We start from the raw sequence: 17,588 nt of genomic DNA, 5'->3' as shown, positions 1-17,588 counted from the left end.
AGCCGTCCGTCGCCTTCTAAGTCCAAACCAAATCTCAACAATTCAGCTAACCTGATCACGTGACTCACACGCAATCCGATCAGCTGATCCTGACTTCCGGTCAACGTGTCTACAATATAATTTACACACCTCCCCCCTCTCTCTCTCTCTCTCTCTCTCTCTCTCTCTCTCTCTCTCTCTCGATCCATTTTCTAACAATATCATGTTAGTAATTTAGTTTCCAGCGTTTTGTTTTTTTTATTTATTAAAATCTTTAAAATTTTTAAAAAAATAATTGAAACATTATAAGTAATAATCTAAATACTAATTTACTTGTTCATACATCGAGTGTTACATAAAAAACATCATCATCGCAAACATTAATTAATGAACTACGTCCATGTATAGTCACTCTTTATCAGTTAAAAGTCATTAAAACCCTTTACTCTTCAAATATACCCCTCCCAAAAATGACTGTCTGTTTACGGCCTCAAATTTTATTTTATAATAAACAAGTCATGTCGAGAGGAGACTGTAAGTTTCTCATCAAAGATTCTTTTTAAAATAAAAAATGTGCTAATCAATTGACATCTGTTCCTATATAGTTTATATACAAAATTATCTATCTAGTTTATATACAAAATTATCCATATAGTTTATATACAAAATTATCTATATAGTTTATATACAAAATTATCTATATAGTTTATATACAAAATTATCTATATAGTTTATATACAAAATTATCTATATAGTTTATATACAAAATTATCTATATAGTTCATATACAAAATTATCTATATAGTGTATATACAAAATTATCTATATAGTTTATATACAAAATTATCTATATAGTTTATATACAAAATTATCTATATAGTTTATATACAAAATTATCCAGAAAAAAAGTATTGTGCTGAATTTGAATTGAAAATGTTTAATTTTTTTCTTGTTAGCTTTTAAAGGTTAACAAGAACTTGCTAGAAAATTGTTTTAAATTCGTCGTTATATGTTTTATTTTATTTTTTATTTATTTTATGTATAATGTGTTTGAAGAATTTTCAACTACCGTGGAATTTCCACGAGTTCTTCTAGTTCAGAATTATTTGGATTATTTGGAGAACTGGGTGTTATTTTCACAACGTTTTGGCAGATGTAACGCCCGACCTTCTTCAAGTGCGTCTTGTTGAGTTCGGTACTCTTTCTGTCTAGCTTGGTTATTTGCACGGAATTTCGAACAAATCTGTTTATTTAATCCACCAGAGTTAAACATGACCGAGTAGAATTCTTAAGTAATTCCCAACTGTATTATTAGTATTGCCCGCACTGATGATCGAATCTTTAACCTTTAGAGATCAAATCCATAGACAGAAATTACATTAAAAAAATTGAATAAAAATACATTAACAAATATTACAAAATGATTGTAATATAGTGTTATTGCAAAATTTGAAAACCCAATAACTTCTAACATTTAATATAAAAAAAATGAAGATACAATTAAAAATATTAAAAACAAAACAATCTACAGGAACTTAGTTGTCAATCAAACGCATTGTATATATCATATATCCTCTTAGTACCAACCGTATTCATTATCTGAATATATGAGCAGCATTTGAAAAGTTTTCCGTGTCGGTACAACGCCACAACCCACGCCAAGTCAAATATATATTGTATTACCATAGACTGTTTATACTTTAAATAGTCACTACTTATCAAGGCCAAAATCCACTCGATGATAAGAGTTAACGAGATGGAAAGTTGTGAATATAATTACCACAAGATAACGCCCCGAATCTCATGACAAACTATGTCAGGGGTCGCCAGCTTACGGCCCAAGGGCCAGATCTGGCACTCCAAAGTATTTAATCCGGCCCGTAGAGCTCCTATTGAAAACGAAAAAATATTCATGAAAATTTTTTTTGAAATAAAAATGTGTGAAAATTGCGTAATGTTCTTCTTTTTGCTCCAAAAGTAATTAAAAAGAATGAGGTTTTTGAGAACCAGTTTCTCTAAAAAGAAAACTTACTGAGAAAAACAGGGTAAAATGCGTCCAGGTAATTATTTTTATTATTTTGGCCCGCGTACCTCTAAAATGTCAGTAATATAGAAGCCCTGTTTGAAAACCGACACCTAAAGAAACATGTGTATATTCTTGCGTTATCAAATATTTCAATTCTCTTTTGTAGAACGGCCAAACTCTTTGCAACAAAATCGAATGCCCTAAAACTTCAAACTGTGCCCGGCCGCGAAAAGTGGAGGGGCAGTGTTGTCCTGTGTGCAAGAAGCGGATGTGCAAAGGTAAAGATACTTTGATTAAACAACGTGAAACTCCAACGAGAGTTCCTCGTCCTTCTGCCCCTTCTTCTCCTCCTTCTTATTTTTCTTCTTCATGTCTGCTTTCTCCAATTATGATGCCCAACGCACGTCCATATGTCACATATGGTAATTAAAGAGAGTGACAAGTTAGCTGCTCTGCTCCTGGCCGAGTCGGTGATGGCAGATTCAGGAAAAAGTGTGAGATAATTTCTGTTTACATCACGCGTTTTATGTTTTCTCTTGTACTTCAGTCAAAAGGATGCGTTTTCTGAGACTTTTTAGCCGACCGGTCTTGTACCTACCATTTCTCAATTGGGCGCTTGAAAGGCTTACATGAGGCTATCCTATTTACTTAACGACACGTTTGACTACTTGTTTATGTAATAGTTCGTTCGTAGATGTTAATCTAATAAAGCTACGGTGTTTATGAGATTATGTTCAATAATCGGCAGGTGTGTATGTTGGTATAAACTTTATTTACTTATTTATACATGTTCATTTATGTTTTAGCATACATTTTTATTATTTTTTAATTTACGCAAATATGTTTGTATATATATATATATATATATATATATATATATATATATATATGCATGCATACACACACATATATATATTCTTCAGAATAAAACGATTATAATTATTTGCTAATATTTTCTCCTCTGAAGAGATGCTAGACATGGAAATCCTATAGGATAAGGAGTTATAATATTTCAAATGTATTCTTTGTCTTACATAGAATAATAAAAATCTTCTGATTTGAAATTTAACCATTTCACATCGTACATTTTAAAATTTATTGAATGACTAACATTTGATATATATATATATATATATTATTACAATAATATTTTTTAATACATATAGCCACTAGTATTTCATCCTTTTGGGAATCATCAGTGCAGCATGACATGATTACTACCAGTCGGGAGATTCGAACCCGGCCACGAAGCCAGCTTTTAATCCATTAACAAGGAACAAACCCCAAAGCCAGTCTCGACCGCGAGAAACATCGTTGAAATTTTAACATTTACTTTTTAAATATCGTAAGATCCGGCTATAGTTATCTAATAATTATAACATCATAATCTACGCATGCGAACTTAGGCAACCGACTGTCTCTCTCCCTTCCCTCCCCCTCTCTTCCTCCTCTCTCTCTCTCTCTCTCTCTCTCTCTCTCTCTCTCTCTCTCTCTATATATATATATATATATATATATATAAACATAAATTTCAAACTTTTCACCAGTTATGGAAGTTTTTTTACCAGTTACTCTGTTCTAATTGAAAATAACTTTACAGCTTTGAAAAATTTCTTCCTCAATCGCTAGCAAACTGTTTTTTTTTCGACAGATTAATTGTATTACACTCATTTTGAATTCTTATTTTGTATAGTAATGTCAATATTACCTATTACAACTACTACTACAAATGAGAACAATATTACCTATTACAACTACTACTACAAATGAGAACAATATTACCTATTACAACTACTACTACAAATGAGAACAATATTACCTATTACAACTACTACTACTTATGAGAACATCGAATCTTATAACCAATTTGCCTTTTTGTAATGTATTTTACATTTTTAATTTTTCATTTCTTTTCTGCATTTCATAAATTATTTATACTATTTTTTTTTTGTATATATGATTAGATTTCCTATAACGCAGTTTTAATTCATGCCAAGACCAGCAAATTCGTAGCTTCACTGTAATGTAATTTGCTAAAAAATTTTACCTGGTGAAAAGAACACATTCTTTGAAACTACGTGAATTAAAGAAATCTTAATATATTTTTTGAGTATTCTATCGAACTATACACTCTTGTAAATTATAATTTATATTCTTTAAATGTGTTCGTTTATGACAACCTCTATTTCTTTTTTGAATGTATTGATTTTTTTTTGGTTGGAATTAGAATATAAATATTAACATTCATGTTTGCAGGATCTTTTGGCTTATAAACTTAATTGTAATTATATATATATGAAAGCCTGTAGACAAGTAAAATGAATTACCCCCCTTGAACATCACTGAATAAATTAATCTTGGATCGTTTGAATTTAAAATGCGCGCGCGAATACACAAACACACACACAAAACATTTCAAAAACATTTAAACAACGCCAGTTATAACCATTTTAAGCAGAATTTGAATTGCGTCCCTTGATCGTAAAATCTAGAAAATTATTTCCCCTGAACATTTAACGGCATTAATTAATCTTTGAGCGTTTGGATTTTAATCTAAATAAAACAACCATTTTGCAATTTACATCCTAGAGAGAGGATTCATTTTTCCACCGACGAAGGGTTATTACCCGAAAGGACCTTTGGAATTAAATATTACCCATAGTTGAAATTCAGGTGGATAAATGAATAATATTAAAATATATATATATAATAAATAAAAAAAATGAATTATTTATTATTCATATATTTATTTATCTTACAACGACTGCACATTCCTGCATTGTTTTAGCCTTCTAAAACGCCTTTTATTCTCTAACAATGATTCAAGCAAACTACGTCATACTTCTTATATATAAGATGTGTGTGTGTGCTTGAATGTGTGTGTAAAAGAGATACTTGTTTTTCTTAATATTTAAAAGTATTGGCTTAAATATTGAATTACTTCACATTTGCAAAATAAAAATATTATAATAAGGTTAAATATTTATATGTATTACAAACCTGATTTGAGCATTGACTTGTGTATTTTAAATATATATGATTGCTTCTAAATTTTATTAACTATCGACAAATTTCTCTGATTAATTGAACATTACATGCGATTTGGTAGTAAATAAGAAAATTGTTACGATATACGTTGAAAACGATGCATTAAATAAAAACAGAAATTCTCTTTGCAATTCAAGCGTATAATTATATACTCAATCCAATCTTGTATCTGTTTTGGACTTGCTTGTAGTATTCACTTATGTAGTTAATTGTTTCGTATATTTGTCCATGGATTCTATATTTGCTATTTTTTGGATTTTATACATCGTGAACTTTATGCAGTTCGTTCTGATCACATTGTTTTGTGCGACTGTTAATAACGATTCTATAATTTTTTTACAGTATCGATTAGACCAATCACGCATTGTATCTGTATGTTTCAATTTGCTTTTAGACATTTCCGTTCTCGACAACTGACACCTATTAAAGAGTATTCGTGTGTCTGTATTATGGAAGCGCGTTGTAATATTGTACACCTTTTACGGCGTCGGTACATTTTAGACGACGTCGTAAGGAAATAGAAAAAAGAAAAAACTCAATTCACTGTTTTCTAACAAAAGATTTTATACCTAGTATTTCCAACAACGCATTTTTCTAAATATTTATTTATTTCTCATTCTCCGGTCGCGCGTGACTTTTTGTCCCTGCTGTGACGTCACTAACGGATCTCGAACGCGTGCTTTTCCGAACACCGGCCACGTTTCGAATACGTGCTTCTTCCATCACGTCTTGAAAACCACTTCTCCAGACATTTGCTTCTCTGAACACTCTCCTCCGTCCACCTGTGTCTCTGCTGTGACGTCACATCGCACAGCCGGCTTGGTCATTTTCATACGTTATATGCTGCTGATGCTCACAGTGCTAGCGGTTCAGTTACAGTATAAATTTGCAGAAGAAACAATCTATTGTGCTAATCGATATTTTTTCTGTTTGGTTGTAGGTAGAAAGTGCCGTACGCCGAGACCACCCATTGTAAAGCAACCAAGTTCCACCACAACAGATCCGACCCAGATCTTTCACAACCTTTGCATGCCGAAAGGCACCGATAGGATCGTATATATGTCAAATGACACAACATTTCTCATGCTGGCGTTTCACCACGTGAAGAAATCTAAAGTAGACGTGCTACGATGGGATGTTCCCCGAAAAGGTATGATTAACAACGGCTCTGAAGCTATATGTAAAAAAATATACATGTTGTACTGTTAGTGTAACTGATTAAAAAAACAACAATTTTCTTTAAAGTGATTATCTTTTTATGTTTTAGTAAAAAAAAAGACAGTTTAAATACTTCGTAAGCGAAGTTGGATTGTTGAAATGTGACATATTTTACGAAAGTTGTATCTCATATCGTCTCCATCCTTTGAGGACTTGACGTGCAGTGATGAAAGTATGTCGTGTTTTCTCGCTAATCGAGCAATTATATATGACTTCAAGACAAAACATATAAATAAGTTCCTATTTACAATGTTTTCCCACAGTACAGAGTTAGACACTAGGATCGTTTTTTTTTAACGCGGAGAAAAGAAACAAAAATAAAAATTGTCTCAGTTGTGAAGGATTTCTCTTCGACCAACTGAGAACAAGAAATTAGAGTGTAACATCCGAAGAACAGATACTACATTTTGATCTTGGCCCGAAGGCCAGGAACGTCTGCTCTTAGGGGATTAAGATTATAGATAAGTTATTTGGAAATTAATATTTAAAAGCCGTCAAACACATCCCAGTGTGTACTATAGACTTTAAAACGATGCTGCTGCTGCTGCTGCTGCTGCTGCTGATGATGATGATGATGATGATGACGACGACGACGACGACGACGATGATGATGACGATGACGATGACGATGACTTACCCACTACAGGTCTTGAGATGATCACGAATATATAGTGATGAAAGTGTTCTGCATTTTCCCGGAATTCTGGGATTTTATATTTTAACAAATAGGAGATCTACTCCAAGTTATGACAACAGGACCATTGTCAACCCCCACCCCTCAGAATTTAAATTCGGACGGTTCAATGAAATTATGATCTTTTTTAGTTTCAACTGAAAGTTACATCATGCCACCTCAGATTTTCGAAGTCAGATTGAAAGTTAACACCAAAGTGTGTCTGGATGTGCTGAAGAGTGTGATCCCCTGGTGCAATCAGATGGCCGCTGGCAGATCCTGGGTGTGACAGCAGAACTGTGCACCAGCCTACAAGTCCAAAGAGACCCGGGTTTGACTTCAGAAGGAGTGCTACAAGTTTGTACTCTTCTTCCCCGAACTGAACTTGCTGAACTACTTCGTTTGGTCAAACGTCGAGAACATCACCAACAGGATCTCTCGCAAAACCATCCGCCGAGTATTCGCCGAGCTCCCACCAGCACATGTGAAAAAGGCACGCTCCCAGTTCCGAACCCGTATCGAGGCGGTGATTCGGGCTGAAGACGGCTACATTGAATAGATATCAGCTTTACTACATAATTAAGTTACAAGAATTGATTTTTTCGATACAAGTTTAAAAATCAAACTGTAGTGTTGTTTTCTCTAGAGTGACATTTTATCGTTCCACCCTGTAGTTATGTTACTGCCCTGAAAGAAATTGGTTTTCTAATTGTAAATTATGTAAAACTTGAAGCTAAGATAATCATCAGAGCCTTCTATTCTATGTTCCCTATAGTAAAGCATCACTTAATCATTACTTTAATATCAGTGCAAACTATATTCAGGATTTTTTGAAAATTGTTACTTTAATATATTGATTATAATGTTGTTGGTGATGATGATGGTATAGGTAATGGTGTTGATGATGATGAGAAATAGCTTACTAACCAATAGATCTGTATTTTAGTATAAACTTTATTTACTTACTAGCAGGCTGCCCGGCATTGCCCAGTCGTAAAAAAACGTATAAATATTATATTTTAATTAATGCAGGTTTCTTATTTATTATCAATAGAAATACCATAGTTGTTGAACGTAAGGTTAAATTTCTTTTAAAATGAATTTAAAAAAAAACAGAAAGAAACTTAAACATAATACTTGCATGCACATGTCTATCTAAATAATTCACTTCTTGTAAGTAAAAATTACTCGAGCTGAAATCGAAACCAAAACCTAAAGACAGTGAGTCCATTACAATAACCATTACACCAGCTTGACGTGACTTTTAAAAACGTATTTTCAAACCAACTCATTCTTAACATAACAAAGCTGTCATATTTCACCACGGCGCATGCGCAGTCGTGAAACAGTTGAAACAGATAAAAATCCAGTTACTTCCCACTTATCAATTTTTTTAATTTTAACCTCTTAGCAGCCGTTTTTTATGGATTAAAACCGATTAAAAAGTTTTTCACATATCTGAACACTCTATATACCAAATTTCAAGTCTGTAGAATCAAAATTCGTTGAGTATATAGGTTGAGAAGTGTCCTCACACACACATTCTCACTTTTATAGATACATAGATTCATACATTTTTATTTATTTTTTAGTCTAGATTCGTATTCATAATTTCTTATACAAACACTCAAAGACAAAAGACAAAAACTTATTAATTAGATTTGCTCTGCACGTAGATTATGACGGTACTTCAAAATAATCGTTTCTATAGTTGGATCACTGTTCAGTTATCAATAATTTAGTGTGTTTAGACGTTTATTTTATTATCTCGGGTACATAATCCAGGCAGAATGAGATAGAGAGTAAGAGAGAACGGTAGAGCTTACTGGCGTGTAGTTATTAAAGTTACAATTAGTCTCTAAGCAAATCATATTAAGTACTAGCATACAAATCGGTACTTCCGTTAAAAAGTTATTGTCACTTCCGGTGTATGTCAAGGATTACTTATATATTTAATTTTGATAAAGACTAAGTAGAGCTGTCGGAATTATTTCAAACCATTTGAATCCACAAAATAAATAAAGTGAATTATAAACTATTGGAAGATGTAAGGTTTTCTTGTGGCACCCTTTCTACTGAATGACGAACGAAATATTTCACATTATTTTAAACCATCTTTTTATTTTTTATTTTTCATGGTATCTGTCTTTCCAGGTCGAGTGAGCAATCTAACAATCGAAAATATGAACGCCGAAGATTTCCGATCTCGGACGAAATCCACAAATATCCTCGGAGCCACAAACAAGAGTAAGCAACCATTCGAATTCATTCTATAAAAATAGCCTCGTGACGTTTTTAGACATGGATATCGAATTTATATAATAACTAGCCTGGGTGCTCGGCGTTGACCGGGTGTTTGGAAGTGTGTGTTAAGCAAAAAAAAAAAAAAATTGGTAGTAGGCAGGCAGGCTCGAACCCGTGAATGTCGAGAGAGGTCTTAAAAACCCTTGACCATAACTTTACTTTTAGCCTAGACTTTTAAAGTCGATCGTTTAAACTGTTTTCTGAGCGTTGTTCAAAATGTAAGGCCTCCTCAAAGACTAAAAAAAAGTTGAAGAGTTACGAAGACAGGAGTGGTAACATTAAAACAACTTTTTATGCTCCAAAATGTATTTCTCTACATAGTTACCACAATTCTCAATGCACTTTTGCTAGCGATGAACGATGCCTCGGTTGTAAAAGTCAGGAGTGTGCTTTGTCACTCACATTTGTGTTGCTACATTGAAATCAGCGAACCCATTTCCTAACTGTGCTAACATCAACTGCATCAGATTTGTAACCGTTCATCATGCGCCGTTGAATGTCGATCGGTTCAATTTTCTCCGCATGCCTACTTTTGACGCACGTCTATGGCAGGGATTTGTTTCTTAGAGTCTGCCGCTGTAAATATCTGCAACAGAGAGATGAAACTTTCAGATCATAAATTATCCATTCGTGTGTAATAAAAAAAGAGGCTGTATTACTTTTGTGACGTCCCTCGTATTAAGAACGAATAAGTCCTACGTTAGAAAAAGTAGTTAATTTTGTTTTAATTTTCTGAATATTAACTTTTTCTACTCAACGTCATATTGTGATTAAAAGAGTGATTATTGGTATTGCTCGGACAGAAAGAAACTGTGCAACTGCCAAGAAAGCTATGGCAATACATCAAATACTTTCGAGAAACAGCGTGAATGAGGGTGTAAATGATGAGCAACAATGAATTCATGAATGCCTCGAGGGAGATAGATGAATGGGGAGTCATAGAGGTCAATGCCTGAATCAAGCAGAATACTATCTTGAATTCATAACAATAATGCCAATTTCTCTATATAACTTGATTCAATCTTTCAATGAGGCTATAAATGCATCGCTTGTAAAATTCATTATGTTTTTATGTGAATGTCAATCTCCTCTCATGATGCTAACCTAAGGTATCTAAATGAAGTTTCTGAATTTTTGAGATGAGGATTGGTTATTAGTATTATTTGGATACTGTTCGTATCTTGACTGTGATTTTTCACAACATTTCCGTCGATGTAAGCTTCGACCTTCTTCAAGTGTATCTTGTAGACCTTGGGAGTGTTTCTATCGAACTCAGGAATTTGGACGGAATTTCGAGCGGAGCTCTTTCTTTACTTCCCGGGGGTAGCCATGGCTGACGGAACAAGAGGATTCTACTCCAGTGAAGTGAACAAAGGTTCCGCTCGAAATTCCGAGTTCCACAAGATACACCCGAACAAGGTCGGAGGTTACATCGACCGAAATGTTGTGAAAATCACACTCAAGATAAGAACAGTAGTCCGATGAATCCAAATAATACGTCATCTCAATGGTTTTGTAATCCATGAAATAAGTAATAATCAGATGGGGCTAAATCAAGAGATTATGCAGGATGGAGCAAGATTTCCCAAGAAGATTCTCATATGAGATCTTTAGTCAGTAGGGCTATGTGAGGACGAGCATTATCATGATGGAAGATGGCTCCGCGTGTGTTGACAAAAGCAGATCGGTTTCGAGTCAACATGAGTGAGAATATCGGAGAAAAAATATGACTGATGTTTTAATGATATGAAGTAAAAAGTTTAGAATTAATATGCGTGAAATTGATAACAATGGTTTAAAATGCTTTTTCTACAAACCGGCAAAACAGATATGTTTTATATAAAGGTCTTCATAGTATTAGCAATGCTGCGAAAAACTGAAGATTTCAAGGAAGAGTAAATTATCGCCCTTTGATTGTGATTTTGGCTAGTAATATTATCATTATTTTGTCCTATATTTAATTTTTAACCCTGCCTGATAAAAAGAACATAACACTCGCATATATTGCTTTCATTATTATTTTTCTTTATTTATTATTCTTTTTTGTTGCAGAACGCTTTCTAAATAAGTTTTGGAAGAAAGCTAAAAAACAGATGAAACGGTGCAAGAAAAGCTGCCGACAAAAGCGGATTCTAAAACTGATCAAGCAACTCCGACTGAAAAAGATACGCTTCACAGAAAACTGCAAAAAGTGATTAAAGGGGAGAATCGTGTCTAAAACGAAAGAAACAACCAACCTTTCATAACATATCTTTCACACACAAACAAAGAAAAAAAAAGAAGGAAGCAGCCAAACGGCAAACAAACAACCAAAAGAGGACAAACAAACAAGTTAAAAAAATGGAACAACATTACGAGAAAAAAAAAACAAAAAAAAAACAAAAAGAAAAAAACAAAGACACCAGTCGCGCACACCATGACCCGTTTCGGTTACTCGACGTACATGCAAGATTACGTACAGATAACATGGATAAGTGCACGCTCGTGCTGTAGGATGTACGGAAACGCTTATACACTTATACATATATCCACACACACACACACACACACACACACACACACACACACACACACACACACACGTACACACACATACACACATATTAATGTGATATATATATATATATATATATATATATATATATATGTAGAGCTGTGCCTACCCGAATATTATTTTAAGGTAAAATTTTAATTAAAAAATAGTAATTATGTCACAAAAAATGAAAAAGCGCAAATATAATGGGCATAGATCATATTTTTACCTTCAATGTGAAATAAGAATAATCTCTGTTATATTTTTAGCTGTTTAGATCAGTATTTGATATTGTCTCCAATGTAATAATCTATCTTACCGGAAAAATTATTTTCGGAAAGAAACTAGATCGAACTATACTTAAAGAGCGCGAAGAACATACTGTAAACCTAAAACAGAAGAAATAATTAGTCAGAATCAAATATCGATTTGTCCGATGATTTGTTATCTATGTCTAGCACAAAAAATCAGACAGGAGAAAGAAATATATATGTGAGTAAAATGTTCACAATGAGAGTACAATTACGTTTTAAGATCCAAATGTAATGGTATTTAAACGTGGATTTTTTTAAGGTGCGTAATGTTATAAATTCCAAAATAAAAAAAAAAGCTGATGCGGTGCTTGAAATTACTTCGCAACTCATTGATTTCAACATTACAACGCGTTTCATATTCCTTTGAGACAATGGTAAGCTCTTGCTTCTATGGTGGTTTAGTTATTTTTTCTTTACTAAATAAATATGAATTCAGCAGATGCGACAGCTGACAATTGTCTCTTAGGAATATGAAGCCCGTTTTAGTGTTGTGATCTGGGTGGCTATTGTAACTTTGATAATTCCTGAAGAATCCTAGAGTGGAGGAAACGCAGAATATTCAGTGTAGCTTAATCGCCATATATATTTTATAACTTATTAACTAGCTCTACCTACGTATTGAGCACTTTTGAAGTAAATTACGCATAAATTTATACTTTCGTATATTAATTTCATGTGAGTAAATTAAGTAGTTATATACTTGTGCTAGTTTCTATATTTATAAACAGGTCATCGACATAATGACTTATTTTCTATTTAACTATATATATATATATATATATATATATATATATATGTGTGTGTGTGTGTGTGTATACAAATATGTATCTACGTTACGTATTTTGTTGTAACTCATGAAAATATGTGACGATTAAGCTACACGTTTTATCCTCAGAAATTTCTTTTTATATATATATATATAGCTATTACAATAATAATGTTTTAATACTTACAAGCACATATATATATATATATATATATATATATATATATATATATGTGTATATGTGTGTGTGTATGCAAAGTTTCACACATTACTATCTATCTGTACTCTCGTATTGAACACTCTTTTATATGGATGCATGATATATATATATATATATATATATATATATATATATATATATATATATATATATATATATATATATGAATATTTTATTCATCCAAAACATTCTATAGATCTAGAATATTTAAATACAATTTCCGAAATCGACAGACGAAGTACAAAAAATTATGTTGTATTTTCTTTAAAAAATTCTTTAGTAATTTCCAAACGAACATTTTCTTGTGGAGATTTTACTAAAATACTAATATGAAATTGATGATGCAACAATTTTATTATTAAATATTTTTACAATAACTTAATTTTAAATCTAACTGAAATAACTTGTCTTAGAAACATATTTATAGCGTACAAATGTGTGCATGTGTTACGTAAAATGATACACTTATATATCTATAGATTCGTACTCATATACATACACACATATATATATATATGTTTATATATGTATATATGTAATTTATATATATAATTTATATATATGATTTATATATATAATTTATATATATATGTATATATATAATTTATATATATATGTATATATAAATTATGTATATATATATGCATATATAATTTATGTATATATATATATATATGTATATATATATATGTATATATAATTTATGTATATATATGTTTATACAATTTATGTATATTTATGTATATATAATTTATATAAATATGTATATATAATTTATATATATATATGTATATATAATTTATATATATATGTATATATAATTTATATATATATATGTATATATAATTTATATATATATGTATATATAATTTATGTATATATATATGCATATATAATTTATGTATATGTCTATATAATTTATGTATATGTATATATAATATATATATATAATTTATATATATATGTGTATATATCATTTATATGTATATATAATTTATATGTATATATATATGCGTATAATTTATATGTGTATATATATATATATATATCATTTATATGTATATATAATTTATATAATTTATATATATATATAATTTATATGTATATATAATTTATATGTATATATATATACTTACATACTCATTTATATATATACATATGTAATATATGTATAAATATATATATACATATATATATATATATATATATACTTACATACTCATTTATATATACACACACACACATATATATATATATATGTTTGTCTACAAATATGTATTTACGTTACGTATTTTTGTTATAGAAAAATACATGGAAAGTTGACAAGTCTCAAGATATATAAAAAAAAAATCAAATCAAAAGACTAATATTTCGTTTCTTTATAGTATAAGAAACTTTATCAAAAGGGGCAACAGAGAGTATATGTTTGTAGACGTATACACATATATACACACAGAAACACACACGTATATATTTATATATATTATGCAAAACACATATCAACTGTAAATGTATTTAAGAAGTATTTGATTAATGTGGATATGAAGACAGGTTCTTTATTACCTATTTCCAAGAAATAATTTGGTGTAATGCTGGCGTATACAAATACATTCATATACGGACATAGCAGACGCTGTCTCTCTCTCTCTCTGTCTCTCTCTCTCTCTCTCCTACACACTCACTCTTAACCTCTCCCCACCTCCTTCTCTTTGTTTTCACACTCTCTTTAAGATCAACGTACCCAACGAGTGCACCCGCGACGTACTGGCTGATTGTTTCAAAGGCACTCGGGATCATAGTCACTCTAGGTTGACGTGGATGACTTCAAACATATCGAACCGCCATTCCACGACCAGAGAGAACAAGAATCCGACGGAGAAAATTCTTCGCACCCCCTCCCCAAATCTCGTGTACAAAGTTGTAAATACTCAAAAAGCAGAAGAAAAAGAGACTGAAAGAAAAGAAAATTGTTTATTATTAATATTATGAATAATATTAATATTATTATTATTAAATAAACATTTGCATCTATATATATCGTCTGAAAACCTTTGCAGCGACGGCCATTTTTTTTTTTTCATTTCACAATTACTGAGCGCTATCTTTGAAACCAATACGTGCGCATATGTTGCGAACCTGCTGGATATTTTGTACATACATCCTAACTGTTTCTTGCTCGCGCTGTTTCGCTGCTGGATTATTGTGAACATTGTTGCGGGCAGATTCTTTACTGACTGTACAATTTACTGCCCTGCAATAATGATTACCGACAAATATGCGTTTGTATAGAAGAAAATGAAAACTAATAATGAATTAAAGCAAGAGTAGATTAAAAAAAAATGCGCACTGAAGCAGGAAAGAACTGAATACTTTTTCTTTATCAAGAAGATATGCAAACAAAATAACTGGTTTTAAAAGATAAATGAAAACTAATTTAATAGGCCTGCTTTTTTTGTTTTTTGTTTTTAAGGTGTTTTATTTATTTATCTATTCTAATTATAAAACTCTATGGGCCGTTCCCCCTTGCTTGAATCTTGTCTTCGTCGATAGGGCGATTCCATCCTTTCAACATTATATCATTATATATATATATATATATATATAATGTGTATGTATATGCATATGTATGTATATGTGTGCGTATATATATGTGCATGCATATATACATGTGTGCATGTGTGAGTATATATATGTGTGTGCATATGTGTATGGGTGTATATGTATATATGTATGTGTGTATATATCCGCGTATGTGTGTGTAGATATGTGTGTGTATGTATATATATACCTGCGTATGTATATGCATATATATATGTGTGTGTATGTATACATATATGTATATATATATGCGTGTATATATATGTGTGTGTGTGTGTGTGTGTCTATATATGTATATGCGCATGAGCATGGCTCAGAAGTTAGGGAATGAGGGTGGACAGTTGCATGTTTTTGTTTCGATGCTAGCTAGCTGATGGCACCCAAGTCATATATATATATATATATATATATATATATATATATATATGTGTGTGTGTGTGTGTGTGTGTGTGTTTGGATCCTACTACTATTTATTAGTTTCAATATAATAACTGATAGAGAATTGTCTTTATAATCATAAATACGTATCTGCATGAGTTAAAATATATTTAAGTGAATCAGGCGGCCGGCTAGTTATTCATTTAAAATGAATGCAAGAGGAGGGAACAATATGAGCTCCTGATTAGTGATTTATCTCAGCGTTTCGTTCGATGTAACATACAAGCGAAAACCGTAATCCTCATCACCAAATTTCCGAAACAGAATGTTACTACTAATTGTCTGTATTTTTGAGATGAGGTGTTTTCATTTATTGAGATTGTCGGACTGACTTCCTCAGGTTGTTATAGTCACAACGTTTTGGCCTTCCGGCCTTCATCAGGTGTTTTGTATCGAACTGGGGAACCGTTTGTTAGGAGTCTCGAACCCAACACTTTATTATTATTGCGGGGGGGGGGGGTACCGTGTTCGGACTCCAGCTAGGCTCTGGGACATAGTTGCTGATTCTCTCTTTTGAATGCTACTTTTCACTGCCTTCGTTCAGGATTGAACTCAACACCTTTGGGTAACTGTAAATTTTGATACAACGTCTAGGACCACTCGACCATAAGGACAATTCTTAGTTGGTTTTTGTTAATGTTAAATCTATGTTTTTATTCAAGGTTTTCTCTCTCTATTAGAGGTTTCCAAATTGCATTCAACTCTACGCTTGGTTTGCTCAGTAGGTTGTTATATCCGAGCATTTCTTTAAGTTTTCTCACTTTCCAGTGGGTCTCTCTGTTTATTATTTTTACTTCATCCCATAGGGGACGATGGTCCCCCCTCTCCATCCAGACATGGTTGGCTATACCCGATTTTTCCGTCTCCCTTTTAGTTACCGCTTTTCGGTGTTCTTCCACCCTTACTTTAAGGGGGCGGCATGTTTCACACTTGTAAACCTTTCTGCAACTGCATGGGATGGAGTATATGCAGTTCTTGGTCATGTTCTCCTTACATTACATGTGTTGCTGACTTGCCTGCTAATGGGTTTATTATATCCACAAGGTACCTGCTCAGTGGGTGGCATGCTGAGCCTCAGCAGCTACTATGGGTCTGAGTGGAATACCGTCTTTGAATATCTTGGGGAGACCGTACATATGTGGTAGCTTACTGCAATGCTGGACCAGCTGTCTATATCTGATCGGAGCGATGTGTTCCTTGTTTTTGGTAAAGATTTGTAACAGCTTTCTTTCGGTTTTCAAAGTTTGATCCTTCTTTATTTTACTGTAGCTACCATCTGCGATTAGGCCTGCCATTTTTTCAGAGTACTCCGACATGTCCATCACAGTAGCATTGCTTTTGTCTGCTAGCAGAATTATTATACTGCTGTCACTCTGTAGGGTTCTTATAGCCAGCCAATCTTCTCGAGAGATGTTTGATTTAGGAGGCTTGGCTTTCTCGAGTACTTGTCTCACTTTCCATCTTATTTCAT

The 17,588-nt window shown here is 32.3% G+C and overlaps 1 protein-coding gene across 4 annotated transcripts in view; it reads left to right on the top strand.

The window, feature by feature from the left end:
- LOC145297615 (chordin-like protein 2) overlaps window positions 1-13,114 on the top strand; it is a 126,036-nt gene extending 112,922 nt beyond the window's left edge. For 2 of the 4 annotated variants that reach the window (XM_080143684.1, XM_080143681.1), the window contains exons 9-12: window positions 2,172-2,283; window positions 5,994-6,203; window positions 9,099-9,191; window positions 11,301-13,099. In XM_080143684.1, coding sequence (XP_079999810.1) covers window positions 2,172-2,283; window positions 5,994-6,203; window positions 9,099-9,191; window positions 11,301-11,443 — 558 coding nt within the window. In that variant the 3' untranslated portion in view covers window positions 11,444-13,099. Of the gene's footprint in view, window positions 1-2,171; window positions 2,284-5,993; window positions 6,204-9,098; window positions 9,192-11,300 lie in introns of all 4 variants that reach the window. The other 2 variants (XM_080143682.1, XM_080143685.1) reach the window with 2 other exon arrangements.
- The last annotated feature ends 4,474 nt before the right edge of the window (window positions 13,115-17,588 follow it).

This window comes from Euprymna scolopes, chromosome 18 (genome assembly GCF_053919585.1).
Source record: "Euprymna scolopes isolate OS-2025 chromosome 18, ASM5391958v1, whole genome shotgun sequence".
NCBI classification, from domain to species: Eukaryota; Metazoa; Mollusca; class Cephalopoda; order Sepiida; family Sepiolidae; genus Euprymna; species Euprymna scolopes.
This window is presented reverse-complemented; position numbering and strand designations above follow the sequence as displayed.